The sequence below is a fragment of the Schistocerca gregaria genome, chromosome 10, assembly GCF_023897955.1.
Source record: "Schistocerca gregaria isolate iqSchGreg1 chromosome 10, iqSchGreg1.2, whole genome shotgun sequence".
NCBI classification, from domain to species: Eukaryota; Metazoa; Arthropoda; class Insecta; order Orthoptera; family Acrididae; genus Schistocerca; species Schistocerca gregaria.
In genome coordinates this window covers 159,996,902-160,022,942 of record NC_064929.1, presented here as the reverse complement: position 1 = coordinate 160,022,942, position 26,041 = coordinate 159,996,902, and the positions used below count along the sequence as shown (strand labels likewise).

General features: G+C 43.5%; 1 protein-coding gene across 1 annotated transcript; it reads right to left on the bottom strand.

The window, feature by feature from the left end:
• Positions 1 to 1,502: 1,502 nt before the first annotated feature.
• Positions 1,503 to 25,036, bottom strand: LOC126293480 (leucine-rich repeat-containing protein 15-like). Its single transcript, XM_049986724.1, has 4 exons — positions 24,951 to 25,036; positions 12,316 to 13,210; positions 9,670 to 10,061; positions 1,503 to 2,675 (listed from the first exon to the last, which is right to left on the bottom strand). Coding segments are annotated over exons 1-4 (1,518 nt in total). The 5' UTR covers positions 24,953 to 25,036; the 3' UTR covers positions 1,503 to 2,446.
• Between the last annotated feature and the right edge of the window lie 1,005 nt (positions 25,037 to 26,041).

Genomic DNA, 26,041 nt, shown 5'->3' with positions numbered 1-26,041 from the left:
CTGGCGACAACATCGATGTACTGTGGAGACCTCACGCCCCACGTGTTGAGCAATTCGGCGGTACGTCCACCCGGCCTACCGCATGCCCACTATACGCCCTCGCTCGAAGTCCGTCAACTGCACATACGGTTCACGTCCACGCTGTCACGGCATGCTACCAGTGTTAAAGACTGCGATGGAGCTCCGTATGCCACGGCAAACTGGCTGACACTGACGGTGGCGGTGCACAAATGCTGCGCAGCTAGCGCCATTCGACGGCCAACACCGTGGTTCCTGGTGTGTCCGCTATGCCGTGCGTGTGATCATTGATTGTACAGCCCTCTCGCAGTGTCCGGAGCAAGTATGATGGGTCTGACACACCGGTGTCAATGTGTTCTTTTTTCCATTTCCAGGAGTGTACATTGGTCACACGCTATTGTAATAACGTTTTCACATTGTCGATGGGTTGGGCATTCAGCAGTGATTTTCAGTCTCCCCCTGGCCAGAAATGTATCAGATGCAGCTGTGCTGAACGCGGAGGGCAATCTGCTGGCTACCCTGGGCCAATTTACCATCCATGAAACGTTGCGGTGAGCTACTGTCGCACGATTTGTAGAAAATAGGATGATTTCCTGTCGTGCATAAGGTAGACCTGTTGTGTCTCTGCGTGGATAGGATTCTCCAACAACGCTGGTAATTCATCGCGCAGCAATTGGTGGTATATAGGACGTGCTAATACGGTTGGTGAAGTACATGGGCACTGAGTTTGATAGCAGCATTTTGTTGAAGACTACCTTTTCTACCGTGTACTCACTGATAACAAATAGTAGTGGTCTCTGTTTGTGAAATTTCTACCTCTACTTCTGTTTCATATTTATATTTTATATACAGTTTTCCAGAACACCATTTGCGCCATATTTCGTGAACTTATAAAGAGCTTTATAAGACTTGTAAATTGGAGAAAGAGCATATCCATTCCACAGTTCAACTGTGTGCAGTCTAATGCAAAGTGCCTCCGAGATTGTCTGATACTGACCATTTACATTGTGAGAATCCACACTGGAAAATAATACTGAGTCTTGGACACGACGATAAGCAGAATCCCCTTTCCGCCAATGATTACACAGGGATGATAGAAATTGACGGAATATGTCATATGTAATTCAAGAAAACCGATGTTCTCATTTTCGCGTGGAAAATGGTTACGGATAAATAAAAAATACTTATTTACTTCTTAAATTAGGATTCGCTAAAATTAAACCTCTCCCCATATGGTGCGGTTTGACAGAGAGGAATTATAGTTTTACAAATGTTGACCCAAATATTAATTGTTTTATTTGTTTCGTGCTCGTGAGGCAAGACAACTTATAATTATCAAACAAATCCTCTGATTAGCTAACTAACTAACCAAATATCCTACTTAAATGTTTATTTATCCGTAACCATTTTTAACGCAAAAATGAGAGCATGAATTTTCTTCAATCACAGCGCCAACTATCAAGAATTTAAAAAAATGCTTAAGATAAATTGTACGTAGATTTTTATGTAGAATCTGATTTTACAATAAAAAAATGGGGGTTCCCATTTGAAATTTTAAAGTTGCCTCCCGCCCCACCCCCAGAGGGCTGGGGAGGCGGGATAATTTTGGCATCAGCAGATGTTCCCCTCGAAAATAATCAACTTTGGATTCTACCAATTTCTTCGTGTGGAGCTTATTTTTCGAATTATTCTGGTTTGTCAACTTAAACTTTACACCCTGTATATGGAGAAATACATCAAAAAGATTAATCGTATGCACAAAAGCAAGGCAGAAAAACATTGTTTGAAAACAACACTCACTATGAAAATAAATACATAATCTGACAATGGTGGTAACAGCCATGTTTTATTGCAATAACATATTTTCCAATTTCTTGGTGCATGAATTTGTAGCGAGTCCAAGATGTTTTGGAAAGGGAATAATCTCCTTGCGTTTTATCACAGAGATACCAACACTCCGCCAGAACATGGTAGACGACTATACATCCTCCAAACATCATGAAATCACTGTATAGGACAACTCAGACTGTTTTATTGTATGGACATGTCACAAAATCATTCATTTGCATACCTAATTTATAGCTGCAGGCAACAGAACATTCGTACAAATATTTCCTGATATCAAGGATGTACTTCCTGATGTACTATGTACCTACATGAGCAAAACCGAGACTGTGTAGTATTTCCTCTTGTGTCCAAATTCATTGTGTCTTCTCATGAGGAAACATCGAGGTAAAAGCCCACCATTCAACATATGTTAGAAGTTCTGCATGACTCCAGATACACAGGAGATCTGTAATTGCTGGAACTTCCTGCTTGTGTAGTTGGTGTGTCTCCTGCTACTGTTGAATACTCAGGGCGATAGCCAGTTTTTGTAGTGATGACTGGAGACAGTGGCTTCCTCCTGGGATATACCTACCCCTAGACCCTACTGTCCACTGTCCTTGAGACAGTGAGTTGCCGTCACGTGACGGATATCTCTCCCAGCCTGTGGCCCAGGCCCCGAGCACTGCGGCACGAGATCACCGATGTCGATGTCACGTGATGTCAGCCAGGCAGACATCGCAGCAACCTCGCAGCTGGAGCAGTCCCAAGGGTTATGTCCCAACCACATCTGTTTGAGCGATGATGTCCCAGTAAACAGCTCGACAGGCAGGCTGTGGACAAAACGCAAAATCTGTAATTACTGGTAACATCAAAAGGTTGCAGCTCACCCTGTGGTTTCAGATGAACAAGAACTGCAACAGACTTATGTTGAAGTCTTCCTTGAGCGGGAAATGTATGGTGTTAAAGCATTCATAACCGGTTGTATTAGAGTTGCTACGAGGTAGCAGGAATGCTGCTTTTGAACTGCTGATGGGGATTAAGTTTCCTGCTATTACCTGCACAGGACACTATTCGGTGAGCGTTTCTCAATTACGAAGGCTCTCTACAGTAGCCAAACTACAGATTTCGCTCAATAATACACTGTTGTGTTGATCACTATGTTCTTGTTATTGTTGCTCCTAGTAAGCATTTTGCTTTAACAAAATCTACAGATCGAATCTCTGTGCAGAGAACTAGCATTTAACAGATGGAACAAACATTTGCATAAACAATGTTTAGAACAGATGTGCTGGTGTGTAAGTTGATACATAAAGTCAGAACAGAGTTAAAACTGCTTACTGGACTTCAAAAGCTGGACTGGCTTTCGCCGTGTGACACATTACAAATAGACGTATTGAACACCAGATAACTATAGTGAACAGAGTATAGCAAATATGGCTTCCTACATCAATTTTTAATGTCAAACGATTGTTCCTCTCCTTAAATATTCTAATTACATCTTAAACATATAATGCTTTAAAATAGTTTTACAGTACACGTTACTTTGCGTTGATAGATGTGCGACATGAATCAAATGTCACCACGTTTACAATATTAATCCTCACGTTAACAAGAACGTAATTTATCTAAGTAATCACTACGGTTAAGGATAATTTACTGTTACCCTTTTCGGAATTAACTGCTAAGGCAATGTTGTCTGTCAACTTTTTTTATTTTCGTGAGAGTATTATATTCCATTTTTGAATGTTGGCGTACGTGTGAGCTTTTATTTCTTCTTCTATAGCGTTAGCGACGTTATCTGTGAATTAGTTTTGGCATTTAGTTGAAACTTTTGCCATATCTATAGCTATTTTAGCTGTGTTTTCTCGACTTGTGAACTTTCGTGATAAAATTGTAATTAAATCTTTTGTTTAGTAGCTACTCTTCAACTTTGGTAGACTACATATTTATAAGATTTTTAATGTGTGGGTAGAACTGGAATGGTAATACAAGTTCTTGTGTGGGTTGCAGTGATTGGAATTGCACAAATTTTAGGTTTTCTTTTTTTTACTGTGCAATTTTTATATCTGTGTGCTAATATGCTGTATACACATATGCATATGAGGAACAGTGTTACTCCTCTAACACTTGACGTTATGTTTAACTATATTGATAACTATGTCTCTCACGTTCGCATACAGATATTAAAATTGCACAATAATAAAATAAAGAATCAAAAATTTGTACAACACACATCACCCCAATTCACACAAGAACTTCCAGTATCATTCCAGTTCTATCTATGCATTAAAAAATGGCTCTGAGCATTATGGGACTAAACATCTGAGGTCATCAGTCCCCTATAACTTAGAACTACTTAAACCTAGCTAACCTAAGGACATCACACACATCCATGCCCGAGGCAGGATTCGAACCGGCTACCGTAGTAGTTGCGCGGCTCCAAACTGAAGCGCCTAGAACCGCTCGGCCATCCCTGCCGGCTGCAACATGGAGCAACACCTCATATCCCTCTCCCGGTAAAAAATCTGCTTAATGAAAGCTTCCACAAAGGTTTTCCAGGAGGATGACCTGAAAGATCACCTGATCTGAACACACGTGGCTATTGCTCTACGGACAGCTGAACGATCGCATTTACCAGAGACTTGTTCGGTCTCTGGATCATCTCACGCCCTGTATACTGTAACACGTTACTCAGATTCCACCAGCTGTGCTACAGGCGATTGTGGACGGCGTCGTTTAACACATGCATCATCTCGTCGGCGTCTCCTGTGCTCACACTGAACAAATTTCATAAGTGATGGTTAACAATAATATCAACATAATGGCTTTCTCACTTGAGAATCATCCATCATTCCTCTCGTTTTGGCAATGTTTTTACAGCCGGATGCCCTTCCTGCCGCAATCCCCCTTCCCTTGTTAGATGGACGGAGGCTTGCTGGTTTTGGTATTGGGTGTTTTATTTCCCCAGTACCCACCCTATCTGGTGAGCGTTCCCCTATTTGCCACCCGGGGAGGCGCCTGACTGGAGACTAGCTACTCCACACGGGCACTGAAGGATGTGCAGATGAGGTCTTGCAAGATCCAGAACGATGAGCTGAAATCGGTCTGTAAATTTAAATACCTCCGGTCGTACATACAGAGGGACGGAGGACCGGAAAGCGAGATACAACTCCGAATAAACTGCGGTTGGAACACCTGGAGGAAAGTGAGTGGAGTGTTGTGCGATAAGAAGGTGAGCATTGGGTTGAAAGGGAAAGTGTACAAGTCGGTGGTAAGGCCTGATATGATATACGGGGCAGACACATGGCCAACCACAGTAGCCCAGGAAAGAAAGATGGAAGTGGCGGAAACGAGGACGTTGAGGTGGATGTGTGGGGTAACAGGGAAGGACAGGATTAGAAATGAATTTGTTAGATTAGCTGTGAAAGTGGGACACATGGGGAAAAAGACACAAGAGAGCAGACTAAGGTGGTACGGACATTTACAGAGAAGAGGGGAAGAGTATATCGGAAACAGAATTGAAGACATAAAGATTAAAGGAGCGAGAAGGAGAGGAAGACCGAAGATGAGGTGGAAAGATAAGATATCCGAGGACCTAAAGGAGAAGGAATGGAAGAAGGAAGAGGCAATGGATAGAGTACTGTGGAGGAGAAGGATCTAGAAGATCAACGCAGACCCTTCGTGACGTGGGACAAGGTGACGATAAAGAAGAAGAAGAAGAAATGGTTTTCTCACTTGTCCTGTTCTTAAACCAACACGTATGAAAGCATTTCTATACGTTTTTCTTGCATTCGCAGCACCAGATTTACACCGGCACTAACTTGTTCACACCTCAAATTTGTTCCGCATTACCGCACTAGATAGTTTACCACGTTTCGCTGCCATACGATAATTTCAGATCACAGCCGGTATATCATATTGTGAGAGAAAACTATCAATGTCTTCATGGAGAAAGGTTCACGATTACCTATGGACTCTGATTGTAACCCAGGGGTGTACCTGTTCCTCCAAAGCAAATCGATGGTCAACAATGTCTTTCTTCAGGGATAAAATAATATGGAAATCGCGTGTGGAGAGATCGGGCATGACAATGTCATCCCACATGTTGCCAAGGTTGTTTCGAAAACGCTGTAGATGTTTCTCTGAAAAGGCCCTCAACAATCTCTTCCCAATGCCCACCTCGTACCATGCGTTTCCCATATTTTTGGAGCCCTGAACAAAGACATTCGGAGGAAGATGTGCGTACCTGGGTATCATCGTTCCGTACGTAACGACAAAAACTTTTACCATGAAGGTACTGATCATCTTCCCTCACAGTGGGACACGCGTATCGACATTTATGGTGATTTCTTTTGAAATAACAAACAATTTACTGGCTATTTTTTATCTGTCTCGTTTTTATTTTACTGTCCTTTAGGAATGGTGTCCCAGAAAGAAAGCAGAGATTTTGAACAAGTACTCCGCGCAAACTGGTCAACTGGAAATAAAATACACCGGAGAGCCAAAGAAACTGTACACCTGTCTGATTTTACGTAGGGTCCTCGCGAGCACGCAGAAGTGCCGCAACACGACGTGGCATGGACTCGACTCATGTCTGAAGTAGTGCTGGTGGGAACTCACGACATGAATCCTGCAGGGCTTTCCATAAATCTGAAAGAGTACCAGAGGGTGTACATCTCTTCTTAAGAGCACGTTGCAAGGCATCCAGATGTGCTAAATAATGTTCATGCCTGGAGAGTTTGGTGGCCAGCGGAAGTGTTTAAACCCAAAAGAGTGTTCGTGGAACGAATCTTGGCAATTATGGAAGTGTGGGTGGTCGCGTTATGTGATTAGACAGGATGCTTACGTATATGTCACCTGTCAGAGTCGTATCTAGACATATCAGGGGTCCAATATCACCCCAATTGCACACGCCCCACACCATTATAGAGCCTCCACCAGCTTGAACAGTCCCCAGCTGACATACAGAGTCCATGGATTCACGAGGTTGTCTCCATACCTGGACACCTCCATCCGCTTGTTAAAGTTCGAAACGAGACTCCTACGGCCAGGTAACGTGTCTCCAGTTATCAACATTCCAAAGTCGGTGTCGACGGGCCCAGCCGAGGCGTAAAGCTTTATAATGTGCAGTCATCAAGGGTAAACGAGTGGGCCTTCGGCTTCGAAACCACACATCGATGATGTTCCGTTGAATGGTTCGCACGCTGACACTCATTGATGGCCCAGCATTGAAATCTACCTTAATTTGAGGAGGGGTTGGACATCTGTCATGTTGAACGATTCTCTTCAGTCGTCATTGGTCCGGCAGCATTTTTCCGGCCGCACCGATGGCAGAGATTTGATGTCTTACCGGATTGTTGTTCTTCACAGTACATTCGTGAAATGGTCGTACAGGAAATTCCCCACGTCATCGCTGACTCGGAAATGCTGTTTCCCATCACTCGTATGCTGACTGTAACACCACTTTCAAACTCACTTAAATCTTGATAACCTGCCATTGTAGCAGCAGTAACAAATCTAACAACTGCGCTATACACTTGTTGTCTTATATAAGCGTTGCCGACCGCAGCGCGGTCTTTTGCCTATTTACATACCCCTGTATTGGAATACGGATGCCTATACCAGTTTCATTGGCGCTTCAGTGTAACTTAGATTTGTTCACTGTGTCATATTGGGCCAAACGACGGCCTAGAAATGGGAGAAGGTGTTTCGCCCTGGCGTTGCGTCACTTTCACTCACATACCCGTACGATGTTAATGGTACAGCACAGAAAGGCTGCGTTCTTTGGTACGCTGAGCTTAAATCAATTGTTGGTATGCAGTGTCACTTTCGGGAAATTGATCCAGGATAAAATGCACCCGAAGAAAAAGTTATCCATGGATGGTTTAACCAGTTTCGAGATACAGGAAGCTTGCTGGAAAGACAGTACCAGCCTGGCCAAGAACAAGTGACGGCAAAGTAGAAGAAATCAGACACATTTGTAACAGTAGCCCGAAAAGAAATCACCTGCCCGAAAAGTTCTTTAGCTAAACATACGTAAAACAACATTCTTCAGTGTCATACATAAAAGGTTTCTACTGCATGCCTAAAAAATTCAGATTCGACAAGAGATGAAGCCGACAGATAGCCCTAAGCGTAAGTTTAACGTCAAACGAAATTGACGACAATCGAAATTTTCTTAAACTGCAGTTTTCATACGAAGCAACATTCAAAATAAATTGTTGCTTTAACCGTCACAGGTTTCAGGTCCTGGAATTGAAGAACCCGGATTTGTGCAAAATCTTATACATGATTGGCCAAAAATGTGCTTGTGATGTGGATTACTTTATGACCAAGCTAGAGGCCCTTTCTTATTGGCCAGAGTAACACTTACAGGCGTAAATCATCTGGATATGTCTTTAGATTAGGAAATGAGACGCTTAAAGTAGTAGAAGAGTTTTGCTATTTGGAGAACAAAATAACTGATGATGGTCGAAGTAGAGAGGATATAAAATGTAGACGGACAATGGCAGGGAAAGAGTTTCTCAAGAAGAGAAATTTGTTAACATCGAGTACAGATTTAAGTGACAGGAAGCCGTTTTCTGAAAATATTTGTATGGAGTGTAGCCATGTACGCAAGTGAAAGGTGGACGATAAATAGTTTAGACCAGAAGAGAATAGAAGCTTTCGAATCGTGGTGCTACAAAAGAATGCTGAAGATAAGATGGGTAGATCACATAACTAATGATCAGTTATTGAATAGAATTGGGGAGAAGAGAAATTTCTGGCACGTATTGACTAGAAGAAGGGATCGGTTGGTAGGACATATTCTGAGGCACCAAGGGATCACCAGTTTAGTATTGGAGGGCAGCGTGGAGGGTAAAAATCGCAGAGGGAGACCAAGAGGAGAATACCGTAAACAGATTCAGAAGGATGTAGGTTGCAGTAGGTAGTGCGAGATGAAGAAGATTGCACAGGATAGAGTTGGATGGAGAGCTGCATCAAACCAGTCTCTGAAGACCACTACAACAACAACAACAGCAACATACCTCGGTTTGTTCGTGTTTCCTCAAACCGCAGAATTTTAACAACGAACGACTCAACGGGTCAGTATCGTGTAAAATGGCGTCCCGCTTCGTCACTATCTCAAATGGTTCAAATGGTTCTGAGCACTATGGGACTTAACTTCATAGGTCATCAGTCCCGTAGAACGTAGAACCACTTAAACCTAAGTAACCTAAGGACATCACACACATCCATGCCTGAGGCGCGATTCGAACCTGCGGCCGTAGCGGTAGAGCGGTTCCAGACCGTAGCGCCTAGAACCGCTCGGCCACACAGGCCGGCCGTCACTATCTCAAAGTGCTCAACACACTAAACGACAGATTTCCAAATGATGGAATAGGATGGGATAAGCGGCCACCCAGAAGTCCAGTTCTTACTCCTGCAGACTTCTTTTTTGGGGGCAACGTAAAGATCATTGTCTGTGCAGAAAAAAATACGATGCATCTGTAGGAGCGAATTTTATCAGCCATGACATTCTACAAAACACATCTACTGAAATTGAGAAACTTTTTATTGCCTGCAGATAAACAAAAGGAGCTCCCATCAAAACTTATTAAGTTATGAAAAAAAATTTGAATATTTTTCTCTCCAATTAGGGGTTTAAGTGGGTGCATTATCTTGAACCGTTTTTCTGTACCGCGTGTTCACAATCCTAGCATTCTTTTCGGAACACCATGTTCTTATACATCGTCATCAGAGACCATATGGGTGTCAAGAAGAAGCATGACTGTTGTATTACATCGACGAGAGAGAAGACAAGTAGTACAAGAGAACTCATACCTTCTGAGGCTGTTGTTTTCGAGGGAGACCGTCGAGAGCTTGGTGCTGTTGGTGAATAGTCGTCCAGGCAGACTCATGAGCTGGTTGTTGTTCAAGAAGAAGGACTCCAGTTGGGAGCAGGCTCCCAGCGCATCTCCAGGCAGCTCCTGGAGGAGGTTCCCCGACAAGAACAACTGCAGCAGGCCAGCGATCGGCTTGAAGATCTCAGCGGGCACTATGGCCAGCCGGTTGTCGGACAGGTAGAGGTACTGTAGGCTCTCCAGGCCAGAGAACACGTCTCCAGGGAGGGTCTCGAGGGCGTTCCCACTCAGCTCCAGCGTGGTTAACCGTTGGTTGTGGCGGAACAGTTCTGGCTCCAGGGACTTCAGCTGGTTGTCGCCCAGTCTCAGCTCCTGGAAGAGAGGACCATGTGGTTTACACTCAGCTCGACAACTGTCAATGGCTCACATCTAGTTCTAGGTGTCTGGAGTGGGCTGGCCACCCACAGTACGGGGCCAAACATTTACTGACATCCACACTTTCATCCACATTCGTTTTCATTTATGTCTTTACCAGAAGTGTGCTCGCCACAAATATTATGCTGTGTTTAACTATTTGGTACCCATTCAAATGGTTGAAATGGCTCCAAACACTATGGGACATAACATCTGAGGTCATCAGTCCCCTAGACTTGGAACTACTTGAACCTAACTAACGTAAGGAGATCACACACATCCATGCCCGAGGCAGGATTCGAACCTGCGACCATAGCAGCAGCGCAGTTACGGACTAAAGCGCTTAGAACCACTCGGCCACAGCGTCCGGCCTGGCACCCGTTCCCGAACAACTATGACGAAAAATTTTACAGTCGTGTAATAGTTGCAGTGAACTAATTTGCTCAAAGATGTTTCACAAAATCTTTGGCAGAGAACGCGTTTGTGTCAGCTGGCAGTTAACACCAGACTACTGACTTCGCACAGACATGTGCTAAAAACCTGTATTTATCGCAATCCGCAGTTCAAGAGAAATGAGGTTATTATTGTACTGTATGTTAACCGGGGACCTAGAAACGACGGAGAGGCTCCTTCTCCACCGCACCGCACTGCACGACGACTACCGCAGTCCACTTCACCCCTCCGCGGCCCCACACCGAACCACTCTTTCAGGGTTATTGTGTAGTTAGGCCACCGGTGGACTCCACCCCCTCCTCTCCCCCCCAGTGAACGTCTCACACAAGACGAGTGTAACCCCTACGTTTTGCGTGGTAGAGTAATGGTGGTGTAAGCGTACGTGGAGACCTTGTTTGCGCAGCAATCGCCGACATAGTGTAGCTGAGGCGGATTAAGGGGAACCAGCCCTCATTCGACGATTCACATGGAAAACCGCCTTAAAACCATCCACAGACAGGCCGGCTCACCGGACCTCAACACAAGTCCGGCAGGCGGATTCGTGCCGGGGACCAGGCGCTCTTTCCCTATCCGGAAAGCCATGTGTTAGATCGCACGGCTATGAGGTCATTAACAATGGGCTACGTGAAAATTAGCATTTCTTAAAATGTTGAGCAGTTGTTTATTGCTGAAAAAGAATTGGGGGTAGGGGCGGAGGGGGTGGTATGGTTTCTCATATAGTACAGTATAGTATAATCTATGAAAGATATAGACAATGTGTCCTTAATTAAAGTTCCACGCGCAAAACGCTGTAGAAAGGGAACTACAACTCAGAATAATGTCAGATGTGAAGAGCATGTTACCGAAGCAGGGAAACGTCATGGAGCAAAAAACGTTACCGGAAATGTTACCAGTCGGCGGCGCTGTAAGCGTCTTCACTTAAATGAGGTCGAGAACCGATGACGCCGGCCGCTGTGGCCTAGCGGTTCTAGGCGCTTCAGTCTGGAACCGCGGTGTTGCTACAGTCGCAGTTTCGAATCCTACCTCTGGCATGGATGTGAGTTAGTTAGGTTTAAGTAGTTCTAAGTCTAGGGGACTGATGACGTCAGATGTTGTCCCATTGTGCTCAGAGCGATTTTTGGAACCAATGACATATAAATCGAGGTACAACGGCTCAGTTTTAATTACACAGTACACCATCCGTACTGTTCACTGTGCATGACCGCACAAGTTCGGCAGTCGATTATTTTGGTACTGTTAGCTAGGCAAGCCCATCCACCACGTCAAGGTAAAAATCGATTTATATTGTGTGGAGGCCAAAACGGTATAAAAACCGAAATGACATCGACTTTTAGTTGTCCTGGGGCCAAATACAGCGTACGAATGTAAGTGAAATCGGTTTCTCTCTTAAGACTGGTGCAAGATATGATCAATATGCTGTCCATAGTCTTCTACCGTAGAATGAAATTGAGAAACAGGGTGTTCCGAAACAGATGGGAGTGTCCCGGGAACCATGTTCAAAATCTGTTGCCCAATTGATTGATTGACAATCCGTCACGCTGATGATTGAGCTACCGGGGGTAGACAGTCCATTTTGATGAAAGTATATCACTATACTGAAGCAGTCTAAAGCTCTGATTGGCTACAACAAAAAGCGTCATTTTTTAAAAAGTAGAACACTTCAATCACAAAATTTACATAACAAGTGCTGAATTTCCCTTTGTGGTCACTGACTAGTTGATATTAAAAACAAAGAAAATAAAATATTACGAATTCTTACCTTGAGATTGGTGGTATGTGCAAATATGTCCTTTGGTAGAGACATCAGGTTGTTCAAATGTAGATGGATTTCTATCAGCAACATTGTTTTGGCAAAAATTGTCGGGGGTAGAGAGGTGATTTCGTTCGCTGAAGCGTGAAAATAAGTCAGCAGCTCCACATCGTCCAGCACTCCCTCCTCTAGAGTCCGCAAGTTGTTCCGGGACAGAATTAGCTGCTGGAGGTTCGAAGCGTTTCTGAACGCCCCAGCAGAGATGGTACGTATGCCATTCTCAGTGAGGGACAAGGTTTCCAACCGTGGGTTGCCAGCGATTAGACCACCAGGTAAGTGCGTCAAGTTGTTGCCGACGAGATCGAGGTAGGAAAGCGCCTTGTTCTGCCTGAACGTTCCAGGGTGTATCTTCTGGAGCTTGGCGTGGAAGAGCACTTCTCTGAGGTCTGGGCACAGTTCGAGCTCTTCCTCGTCCAGGCTCTGGACGGCACTCAATATGCGCAGGCGCCTGAGTCTGGGCAGCAGTTTGAATACTCCGGGCTCCAAGGTCGTTACGTTTGGCACGTCCAGTGTGAGATGATCCATTTCCGACGGTGGGTCGCTAGCGAAGGCAGACGATCTGATTGCAGTGAGGGAATTGGACACAATGCGGAGTCGGTGGACACTCGGCATGTTGGCCAACACGGGACCGATCAGTCGGGTCATGGTTGGAAGTTCGAGTATCAGCACCTGGTCGCTCTTGAGGAGGCATGAAGGTGTCTGAGAGGTGCTATTGCACACTGTCCCCCATCTGAAGGTCTTACAGTGACACTCGGTGGAGTCAGAAGAGCCACAAAACTCAACACTGGATATCAGAAGCAGAGCTGCCACTGTAGTGCTTGTGACGTGGGGCCTCCAATGATACCTGAAACATTCATCATGCATTCTGTTAGACTCTGAACACCGTCCCATTATTACTCGGAACTTCTGTGCTGTTGCGAGAAATCCCATTTGCAGCCATTGTCCGAATGCACTCTTACCAGTCTGAGGCATATCAGACAAATTACGCGACCTACTGCAATGAAGATTTACTCATGTTCGTCAGCTGACCCTGCTTAATTCTGTGCAGGGCTACGCTCATAAACGCAATATACAGTTGAAGGATCACAAGAGGAGGAGGTACACCTGGAAAAAATCAGTAAGATACAGGAAGATTTCAATTGGATTGCTGCATGGTCAGGCAGAGATTCCGAAATCAGATATATATTGGATTCTAAGGAGTGTTCAGGAGCAGACATAGACGCAGGTCACAATTTAGTAATGATAAAGAGTAGGTTGACGTTTTGTCATTGATGAGCCTGCACCCCAAAACAATCGTCGTTGGTGTGCCCGGCGAGGTTGACCTCACACTTTTGGTGGCATAGTGGAAATAATTCGCCAAATGCTTGAGTGGAGTCAACAAAAGGCTCCTCGGCAAGCAAGCAGAGAACCGGCAGTACCTCATACGTCTCTCTGGCGAGTGTTAAGGCGCAGTTTGGTCTAAAAACCATATAGACTACGGTTAATGCAAGCTCTTGCAGTTGGTGATAAAAGGAAACTGGTTTACTTCAGCAATCCTCTGATAGAGGAGACAGTTTCATAGCGGGTAATTTTCAGTGAGGAAGCAACATTTCATGTTAGCGGTATAGTAAATTGACGCAATGTGCGCATATGGGGACTCCAGAACCCTCAAGACATTACTGAGTACGAAACAGACTCATGTATAGTGAACGTTCTTTGTGCCATTCCTCGTTTCCGCATCCTCGTAAAAAAGACTACGATCCTTCTTTTAGGAAAAGACAGTGACTGGAAGGAGCTATTTTCAAATGCAACAGAATTGGCTTTTTCCACAACTTTAACTGAAAAAGTGTCATGATGATCTTTAGATTGACTAATGATTCCGGAATAGCCCCCCCCCCCCCCCCACGCTTTGGATCTCTGGTAGGGGCTTGCCAAGGGGGAGGTGACGTTGAGAAAAAGACTGAATAACCAGCATAAGGATAACGTTGTACGATTCGGGACGCGAAATGTCAGAAGTTTAAACATGGTACGAAAGCTAGAAAGTCTGAAAAGGAAAATGCAAAGGCTCTTATATACAGTGGGTATCAATAAATGAAATGGAATGGAAAGAAGACAAGGATTTCTGGTAAGATGAGTATAGGGTACATTAACAGCAGCAGAAAATGGTGTAACGGGATTCGTTATGACTAGAAAGGTGAGGCAGAAAGTGTGAACAGTTCAGTGTCAGGGTTGTTCTCATCAGAATCGACAGCAAACCATCAACGACAACGATATTTCAGGTATACATGCCGACGTCGCAAGCTGAATATGAAGAGATAGAGAAAGTATATGACGATATTGAAAGGGTAATACAGTACGTAAAGGGAGATGAATATTTATAGTCATGGGGGATTGGAATGCGGGAAGGAGCGGAAGAAAGGGTTACGGGTGGCTTCTAGATTTGGTGAAAATTGTCACTACCCTGAAGTCATGAAAGCTCTGTAGCTGTCTAACAAGGGAAACTCCCCATCACTCACCTGTCAGATTTAGTGGCTGAATGACCCACTGCATAGCCCATCAAAAACTGAACAAGATCAAGCACGAAAACAGGAAGAAGGTCCACTGAGCTGTGGAAAAAAAAAAAAATAGAAACAGTGATACGTCCAAGCACAAAAGGTGCAACATCGAGCGAAATGCCAGGGCCATGGCGTCGTGACTGTGTGGTCACGGTGTTGGAGTGTGACTGGGGAGATCCGCATTCAAATCTCATTTTTTTCAAAATTATGAATTTTCTGTTCGCTCACTGACGTGCCTGTCCTCCTGTTGCCTTGATAATTATCATGCGGTTTACGATAGGATACCAGTCATATGGTAAGAATATTATATTACCATCTCAAGCAAATGTGATGAATGGTGAAAGCAGGTGAGATGACGCGTAGACCTCTCACGAAGATGGAAACATCAGAAAAACGCGTGTGATCTATGTTATGACAAAGGTATTCAAGAGTCAAAACTTCCAAATGGAATGCAAGAGTCATTAACATGTGGTGCTTGAGTATAACAGATAGGAGGTATGTACATCTGGAGATCACTTCTTTACAGACACGCAGACATGTCAATAATCGGACAGTTGAGCAGGATTTGGACACGGATCTATGCCTTCGCACTCCAACACCGTGATCACATAACCACGACGCCGTGGCTATTGAAATGCCATCAACGATGCACATCCTGGAAGAAGACCATTGACCGTTTCCATTTTGCTCTTTTTTCACATTTCAGTACACCTTCTTCCTGTTTTCCAGCTTGATTCTTTTCCAGTTTTTGATGGGCTAACCACTGAGTCACCTTACCCGTAAATGTGAGGAGTTTACCTTGTAAGTATTCAAAAATGGTTCAAATAGATCTCAGCACTATGCGACTTAACATCTAAGGTCATCAGGCCCCTAGAAGTTAGAACTACTTAAACCTAACTAACGTAGGACACCACACACATCCATGCCCGAGGCAAAATTCGAACCTTCGACCGTAGCGGTCGCGCGGTTCCGGACTGAAGCACCTAGAACCGCTCGGCCATACCGGCCGGCTTGTAAGTATTACAGAGTGCTTGCCTCGCTTAGGAATCTTATCAACATAAATATCTAGGTTCATTGGGCATGTACAGTATGCGAGCCGGTTTGCTTCAAAGAAAACCTCAGTTACATATACACTGAAGAGCCAAAGATACTGGTATGGGCATGCTTATACAAATACAGAGATATTTAAACAGGCAGAATACGGCACTGAGCTCGGCAACGTCTATATAAGACGAAAAATGTCTGACGCAGTTGTTAGATCAGTTACGGCTGCTGCAACGGGTGGTTAACAAGATTTCACTGAGTTTGAACGTGATATTATATTCAGAACACGAGCGATGGAACACATCGGGGTAGTGATGAAGTAGGGATATTCCCTTACGACCATTTCACGATTGTACCGTGAATATCAGGAGCCCGGGAAAACATCAAACCTCCGACATCACTGCGGCCGAAAAAAGATCCTGCAATAACCGGACAAATGATGTCTGAAGAGAATCGTTCAGCGTGACAGGAATGCAACCCTTCCGGAAATTGCTGCAGATTTCAATGCTGGGTCATCAACAAGTGTTAACATGCACTGCTGATGACTGGAAACGTGCCCCCGGTCCAACGAGTGTCGTTTCGAATTGTAATTATATTTCCTCGGATCTCTTCGTGAAATTTTCCTGCACTCTGTTCCAGTGTTTGATGTGACTGGCAAAGGATCTATAATTGAAAACTTGGAGAAACTGGTCTTGATATGTAATTTTCACGAGAACAGGGCTATGACGGCACTGTATCCATGTCGCGGAAAGTCCGTAGGGAACATGTATTCATACGACCGCATTTCCCTTTACCTGTATATTCTCACTGTGTAGCTCATAATTTCAATTTCATAGTCAGCGACACATGCAACATTCCATTTCTCAAGAATTCACTAGGAACACTGGAAATGATACGTAATTTCTTTGTGTTAACATACAATAGGCAAATGTTAATAATTCCCTTGAAACATTACCCGATGTTCGAATCGGGAGCTTGAAACGTGCACACTCATTAAGTGGTGTGGAGGTCTTCGCACAATGCTTCAAGGAAAAACATGGCCGTGTTGGGGGCTCTACGGAACGTCCAAGAATTTGACAACATCTCACGATGCCATGATTCTATTAGCAGCCATCACCAACAGAGATTTTTAAGTCTTCTCGGTTATACTTTCTGAAATGTTTGGACTGGGTGAGTCCATGTGCTGTCAGCTTAAGCTCCAAGATACAGATTTTGCCAGAGATGTTAAAAGGAAACTGCTGGTAATGAGAGAAAATGTTGATGACACTTTTAACCGTCTCTTCTTAGAAAAAAATGGCTCTGAGTACTACGGGACTTAACTGCTATGGTCATCAGTTCCCTAGAACTTAGAACTACTTAAACCTAACTAACCTAAAGACTTCACACACACATCCACGCCCGAGGATTCGAACCTGCGACAGTAGTGGTCATGCGACTCCAGACTGTAGTGCCTAGAACCGCACGGCCACTCCGGGTGGCCTCTTCTTAGAAGTTAAGGAATTAGCTTCGGGCAATGAAATCAAACAAACACACATCTCTACCAGGAAAGCACATCGTCCAAATGAGGATACCGGTAATGATCTTGAGTGTTGCTACAATGTGTCTGTGCTCATACAATTTTTGGATACCTTCGTTAGTTCCCTGCAGGATAGATTCTTGACACATTGTGAACTCTTTAACAGCTTTAATTATCTTCTGGCACTGAAAACTGCAGATATAGATTTCATTGATGGAGTAGCGATACCTCTCTCATTTTATGCTTGAAATCCATTAGTCGCTGATTTAACTACGACAACTGCTGAGTTGAAACTCGTTCATCAACGGTTAAGTCGACTGGAGCAGTTGCCTCAAAACGCAATGGTACGTTTACCTGTCTGCGAGTGTCAGATCTATCCTGATATTTTTCGGTTTCGGTTTCTAAAACTCTCGGCGTCTCTACGTGTGACAACGGCTACAAGTAAGTGCTGTTTCTCCATCCTTAAGAGACGAAATGGCTGCAGGAAAAATGTGAAGACATCGAAAAAGATATGATTGTCGGAAGGACAGACTCATCATACAGGAAAGTCAAAACAACCTTTGGTGACATTAAAAGCAACGGTGGTAACATTAAGAGTGCAACGGGAATTCCACTGTTAAATGCAGAGGAGAGAGCAGATACGTGGAAAGAATACTTTGAAAGCCTCTATGAGGGTGAAGATTTGTCTGGTGTGATACAACAAGAAACAGGAGTCGATTTAGAAGAGATAGGGGATCCAGTATTAGAATCGGAATTTAAAAGAGCTTTGGAGGACACACGGTCAAATAAGGCAGAAGGGATAGATAACATTCCATTAGAATTTCTAAAATAATTAGGGGAAGTGGCAACAAAACGACTATTCACGTTGGTGTGTAGAATATATGAGTCTGGCGACATACCATCTGACTTTCGGAAAAGCCTCATCCACACAATTCCGTAGACGGCAAGAGCTGACAAGTGCGAGAATTATCGCACAATCAGCTTAACAGCTCATGCATCGAAGCTGCTTACAAGAATAACATACAGAAGAATGGAAAAGAAAATTGAGAATGCGCTAGGTGACGATCAGTTTGGCTTTAGGAAAAGTAAAGGTACGAGAGACACAATTCTGACGTTACGGCTAATAATGGAAGCAAGGCTAAAGAAAAATCAGGACACGTTCATAGGATTTGTCGACCTGGAAAAAGCGTTCGACAATAGAAAATGGTGCAAGCTGTTCAAGATTCTGAAAAAAGTAGGGCTAAGCTATACGGAGAGACGGGTCATAAACAATATGTCCAACAACCAAGAGGGTTGTGGACGATCAAGAACGAAGTGCTCGAATTAAGAAGGGAGTAAGACAAGGCTGTAGCCTTTCGCCCCTACTCTTCAATCTGTATATCGAGGAAGCTATGATGGAAATAAAAGAAAGGTTCAGGAGTGGAATTAAAATACAAGGTGAAAGGATATCAATGATACGATTCGCTGAAGACATTGCTATCCTGAGTGAAAGTGAAGAAGAATTAAATGATGTGCTGAACGGAATGAACAGTCTAATGAGTACACAGTATGGTTTAAGAGTAAATCGGAGAATCACGAAGGTAATGAGAAGTAGTAGAAATGAGAACAGCGAGAAATTTAACATCAGGATTGATAGTCACGAAGTCAGTGAAGTTAAGGAATTCTGCTACCTAGGCAGTAATTTAACCAATGACGGACAGAGCAAGAAGGACATCAAAAGCAGACTCGCTATAGCAAAAAAGGCATTTCTGGCCAACAGAAGTCTACCAATATCAAATACCGGCCTTAATTTGAGGAAGGAATTTCTGGGGATGTACGTCTGGAGAACAGCATTCTGTTGTTGTTGTTGCGGTCTTCAGTCCTCAGACTGGTTTGATGCAGCTCTCCATGCTACTCTATCCTGTGCAAGCTTCTTCATCTCCCAGTACTTACTGCAACCTACATCCTTCTGAATCTGCTTAGTGTATTCATCTCTTGGTCTCCCTCTACGATTTTTACCCTCCACGCTGCCCTCCACTGCTAAATCCCTTGATGCCTCAAAACATGTCCTACCAACCGGTCCCTTCTTTATGTCAAGTGGTGCCACAAACTTCTCCCTAATTCTATTCAATACCTCCTCATTAGTTATGTGATCTACCCATCTAATCTTCAGCATTCTTCTGTAGCACCATATTTCGAAAGCTTCTAGTCTCTTCTTGTCCAAACTAGTTATCGTCCATGTTTCACTTCCATACATGGCTACACTCCATACAAATACTTTCAGAAAAGACTTCCTGCCGTTTAAATCTATACTCGATGTTAACAAATTTCTCTTCTTCAGAAACGCTTTCCTTGCCATTGCCAGTCTACATTTTATATTATATCTACTTCGGCCATCATCAGTTATTTTGCTCCCCAAATAGCAAAACTCCTTTACTACTTTAAGTGTCTCATTTCCTAATCTAATTCGCTCAGCATTGCCAGACTTAATTCGACTACATTCCATTATCCTCGTTTTGCTTTTGTTGATGTTCATCTTATATCCTCCCTTCAAGACACTGTCCATTCCGTTCAACTGTTCTTCCAAGTCCTTTGCTGTCTCTGACAGAATTACAATGTCATCGGCGAACCTCAAAGTTTTTATTTCTTCTTCATGAATTTTAATACCTACTCCGAATTTTTCTTTTGTTTCCTTTACTGTCTGCTCAATATACAGATTGAATAACATCGGGGAGAGGCTACAACCCTGTCTCACTCCCTTCCCAACCACAGCTTCCCTTTCATGAACCTCGACTCTTATAATTGCCATCTGGTTTCTGTACAAATTGTAAATAGCCTTACGCTCCCTGTATTTTACCCCTGCCACCTTTAGAATTTGAAAGAGAGTATTCCAGTCAACATTGTCAAAAGCTTTCTCCAAGTCTACAAATGCTAGAAACGTAGGTTTGCCTTTTCTTAATCTTTCTTCTGAGATAAGTCGTAAGGTTAGTATTGCCTCACGTGTTCCAACGTTTCTGTGGAATCCAAACTGATCTTCCCCAAGGTCCGCTTCTACCAGTTTTTCCATTCGTCTGTAAAGAATTTTGCAGCTGTGACTTATTAAACTGATAGTTCGGCAATTTTCACATCTGTCAACATCTGCTTTCTTTGGGGTTGGAATTATTATATTCTTCTTGAAGTCTGAGGGAATTTCGCCTGTCTCATACATCTTGCTCACCAGATGCTAGAGTTTTGTCATGACTGGCTCTCCCAAGGCCGTCAGTAGTTCTAATGGAATGTTGTCTACTCCCGGGGCCTTGCTTCGACTCAGATCTTTCAGTGCTCTGTCAAACTCTCCCCGCAGTATCGTATCTCCCATTTCATCTTCATCTGCATCCTCTTCCATTTCCAGTACTTCGTCCTTGTATAAACTTTGTATATACTCCTTCCACCTTTCCGCCTTCCCTTCTTTGCTTAGAACTGGGTTTCCATCTGAGCTCTTGATATTCATAGAAGTGGCTCTCTTTTCTCCAAAGGTCTCTTTAATTTTCCTGTAAGCAGTATCTATCTTACCCCTAGTGAGACAAGCCTCTACATCCTTACATTTGTCCTCTAGCCATCCCTGCTTAGCCATTTTGCACTTCCTGTCAATCTCATTTTTGAGACGTTTGTATTCCTTTTTGCCTGCTTCATTTACTGCATTTTTATATTTTCTCCTTTCATCAATTAAATTCAATATTTCTTCTGTTACTCAAGGATTTCTACTCGCCCTTGTCTTTTTACCTACTTGATCCTCTGCTGCCTTCACTACTTCATCCCTCAAAGCTACCCATTCTTCTTCTAATGTATTTCTTTCCCCCATTCCTGTCACTTGTTCCCTTATGCTCTCCCTGAAACTCTGTACAACCTCTGGTTCTTTCAGTTTATCCAGGTCTCATCTCCTTAAATTAGCACCTTTTCGTAGTTTCTTCAGTTTTAATCTACAGTTCGTAACCAATAGATTGTGGTCAGAGTCCACATCTGCCCCTGGAAATGTCTTACAATATAAAACCTGGTTCCTAAATCTCTGTCTTACCATTATATAATCTATCTGATACCTTTTAGTATCTCCAGGATTCTTCCATGTATACAACCTTCTTTTATGATTCTTGAACCAAGTATTAGCTATGATTAAGTTATGCTCTGTGCTAAATTCTACCAGACGGCTTCCTCTTTCATTTCTTCCACCCAATCCATATTCACCTACTATGTTTCCTTCTCTCCCTTTTCCTACACTCGAATTCCAGTCACCCATGACTATTAAATTTTCGTCTCCCTTCACTACCTGAATAATTTCTTTTATCTCATCATACATTTCCTCAATTTCTTCATCAGCTGCAGAGCTAGTTGGCATATAAACTTGTACTACTGTAGTAGGCGTGGTCTTTGTGTCTATTTGGCCACAAAAATGCTTTCACTATGCTGTTTGTAGTAGCTTACTCGCACCCCTATTTTTTATTCATTATTAAACCTACTCCTGCATTACCCCTATTTGATTTTGTATTTATAACCCTGTAATCACCTGACCAGAAGTCTTGTTCCTCCTGCCACAGAACTTCACTAATTCCCACTATATCTAACTTTAACCTATCCATTTCCCTTTTTAAATTTTCTAACCTACCTGCCCGATTAAGGGATCTGACATTCCACGCTCCGATCCGTAGAACGCCAGTTTTCTTTCTCCTGATAACGACATCCTCCTGAGTAGTCCCCGCCCGGAGATCCGAATGGGGGACTATTTTACCTCCGGAATATTTTACCCAAGAGGATGCCATCATCATTTAATCATACAGTAAAGCTGCATGTCCTCGGGAAAAATTACGGCAGTAGTTTCCCCTTGCTTTCAGCCGTTCGCAGTACCAGAACAGCAAGGCCGTTTTGGTTAATGTTGCAAGGCCAGATCAGTCAATCATCCAGACTGTTGGCCCTGCAACTACTGAAAAGGCTGCTGCCCCTCTTCAGGAACCACAGGTTTGTCTGGCCTCTCAACAGATACCCCTCCGTTGTGACTGCACCTACGGTACGGCCATCTGTATCGCTGAGGCACGCAAGCCTCCCCACCAACGGCAAGGTCCATGGTTCTTGGGGGGGGGGGGGGGAGGGGGAGTAGGGAGTAGTGAAACATGGACTGTGGGAAAACCGGAACAGAAGAGAATCGAAGCATTTGAGATGTGGTGCTATAGAGGAATGTAGAAAATTAGGTAGACTAATAAGGTAAGGAATGAGGAGGTTGTATGCAGAATCGCAGAGGAAAGGAATATGTGGAAAACACTGATAAGGAGAAGGGACAGGATGATAGGATTTCTGCTAAGACATGAGGGAATGACTTCCATGGTACTAGAGGGAGCTGTAGAGGGCAAAAACTGTAGAGGAAGACAGAGATTGGAATACGTCAAGCAAATAATTGAGGACGTAGGTTGCAAGTGCTACTCTGAGATAAAGAGGTTAGCACAGGAGAGGAATTCGTGGCGGGCCGCATCAAACCAGTCAGTAGACTGATGAGAAAAAAAAAAAGAAGAGAATCAAGGCATGTGTGAGGAATACAGTCTGAATGGGCTCTCCGTAATGGCAGTTTATGGAGAACCTGTGATAAGTGATATGGTATAACAAAGAGACCGCCGTCTTTCTTCTGTTCTTTCAATTTCTAGTAAATGGTTTCGCCAATTAATGATCATATAAAGTTGATCGTCGGTAAAGCAGATGCCAGACTGAGATTCATTGGAAGAATCCTAAGGAAATGCAATCCGACAACAAAGGAAGTAGGTTACAGTACGCTTGTTCGCCCAATGCTTGAATACTGCTCAGCAGTGTGGGATCCGCACCAGGTAGGGTTGATAGAAGAGATAGAGAAGATCCAACGGAGAGCAGCGCGCTTCGTTACAGGATCATTTAGTAATTGCGAAAGCGTTACGGAGATGATAGATAAACTCCAGTGGAAGACTCTGCAGGAGAGACGCTCTGTAGCTCGGTACGGGCTTTTGTTAAAGTTTCGAGAACATACCTTCACCGAAGAGTCAAGCAGTATATTGCTCCCTCCTACGTATATCTCGCGAAGAGACCATGAGGATAAAATCAGAGAGATTAGAGCCCACACAGAAGCATACCGACAATCCTTCTTTCCACGTACAATACGAGACTGGAATAGAAGGGAGAACCGATAGAGGTACTCAGGGTACCCTCCGCCACACACCGTCAGGTGGCTTGCGGAGTACGGATGTAGATGTAGATGTAGAAGTTTTTCTTTTTATGTGTATTAAAGCATCTCTTAAACACAATATTTATACACTTTAAAGCAAATTAACACGTGCCTCAATTACAAAATTAGGCAATTAATAGAATCGGTACAGGAAATTCTCTTAGCAACTGCATTATGTTTTATCAAAATATTCAAACTTCATAATCCTATAAAATTGATTTCATGATTTAATGAAGTGTTCTCATAATATCATTAGTGCTCTAATTAAGCAGATGTAAACCAGTGACACACTTAATAATTTTCGAAATTAAATCAGTATTGACCTATAAAATGAATTTTAAATTCGGATTATTCCCAAATGAGAGACAAAGCCTTCCCCTCCCCCAACAGAAGAAGATAATGTAAATACGCCAGTGCACATAACTACTTCATTCTAAGAAACTGACTCAAAATTGGAATACGTGAGGTACCCAAGTATCTTACAGTTACTATATGTAGGGCAACAGGGTCAGTAAGGTTGAAATACGGTTGAACAGTGCCCTCCACGAAGTTCACGAATAGACACTGCAGATCGTTCTGACTATCCTATTCTGCACTAAAAATTTCGAAGATATTCAGAGATACCCAAATATACCATACCATAAGATATAACAGAGAGAGAGCTTGCCAAGAAAACAAGGAAAACGTATAAGATTTACTTAAAATAAGATCGGAGCTTCAGCAACGCGATACCTTGTGAAGAGCAGTGAAGAAAAATATATGTGGAAAAAAAACAGTCAAATGATCTATCTGAAAGTGAGAAGTAAAACAGAGAAACATTTGATGGCCCTCCAAATGTTTCCCAATATTATGTACAGCAAATGAATCGCCGGATCAGAATATCATGTATCACCAGGCAAATATCCTCTACTACTTTTTTTAAATTTCTAAGATTCTAAGTTAATAACTGAGCTTTAAATTCTCTGTCAGCACCTGATTCGCTGTACATGGTTTTGAGCATCATTCAGAGGCACGTCAAATGTTCCTCCACCCTATTCTGTTTGTTTCTATTAGAGCAAATCACCCAGCATTTTACCTCTTTCCTAACATTTTTATTTTCAAAGGTTCCCTCAATTCCCTTTATAACTTCGAAGGAGTTATATCTTATTTGGCAAAACAGACCTCATGCTGGCCAATTTGATAGCCATTTTTCCATGTCCCCCTCTTTTTTCGGCTGTGAAAATGCGGAAAAGTTTACATTCTGTAACGTCTGGCTTATCACTCCGTTCAAGCATTTGACGACAAGCAGATTACTCACATGCTGGACCGATGACGAAGCTAGACGAAACCGCAACAGATAATGTGTTGCCCGGTTAGCAAAAGGTAACCAGTAGGAAATGTCGAATATGCCTGTTGATGGGTGAAAGATGCTACAGTAGCGTTCCCGCGCACCAGGTGTCGGCTGCCAGAACTCACACACCCACACGCACTACCCCACGCACTGAGACGCTGGCTCGAGAGTCTCGCCCGCAGCTGTTTATGCGTAAGCTGCCAACGTCACTGATTATCAGAATATCCCGTTACAGTCGTTGCCATAACAACTGACATGGGGAGACTTTGGACAGCTGTCCAGGAAAACGCCGTCATAGCAGAACGAGGCGGAAATCGGAGTTGTGTACAGCGCCGAGCACCTTTGCCTTCTGACTGGATTTAGCTGCAAAAGCACTGAATGATGCACTGACTGAGTGTACACCGTCTTTGGTTCTTTGGTGAAAGGCGAAATAGGCCTACATTCCACATATCGTCCAAATGAAACACGTGATACGTACAGCTTGTTTAAAATTTATTGCCACATATTGGCTCTGAGCACTATGGGACTTAACTTCTGAGGTCATCTGTCCCCTAGGACTTAGAACTACTTAAACCTAACTAATCTAGGGACATCACACACATCCATGCCCGAGACAGGATTCGGTCGCGCAGTTCCAGACAGTAGCGCCTAGAACCGTATTGCCACATATTCCAGCAAGAGGTACTATCTATTAAAACTAGGGGATAAGTTTCTATAATTATATGTTCAGAAAGAAACACTTGTTGAGATGTGGGACAACCTGTCCTCTCGTTCCCACGCTAGATAGAATTGGACGTTACTCGCAGTGCTACGCGTGGTTATCACACACCTTGACATGTCCTTCAGCACTTCCTTAGCAGTTCCTCACACTCTTTCGAATACTCCTGGCTCCATTTGGAATGCGTCGTATGCATTGTCCATCGGCTCCTCTGATGAAGTCTCCACATTGCCGATCGGTTCGACATCCAGAAATACCTTTAAGTGTCCCCACAGGAAAATCCATCAGGTTCAGCAATAGTGATCATGTAGACCATTCCTCTGGACGCTGTCAATCAATC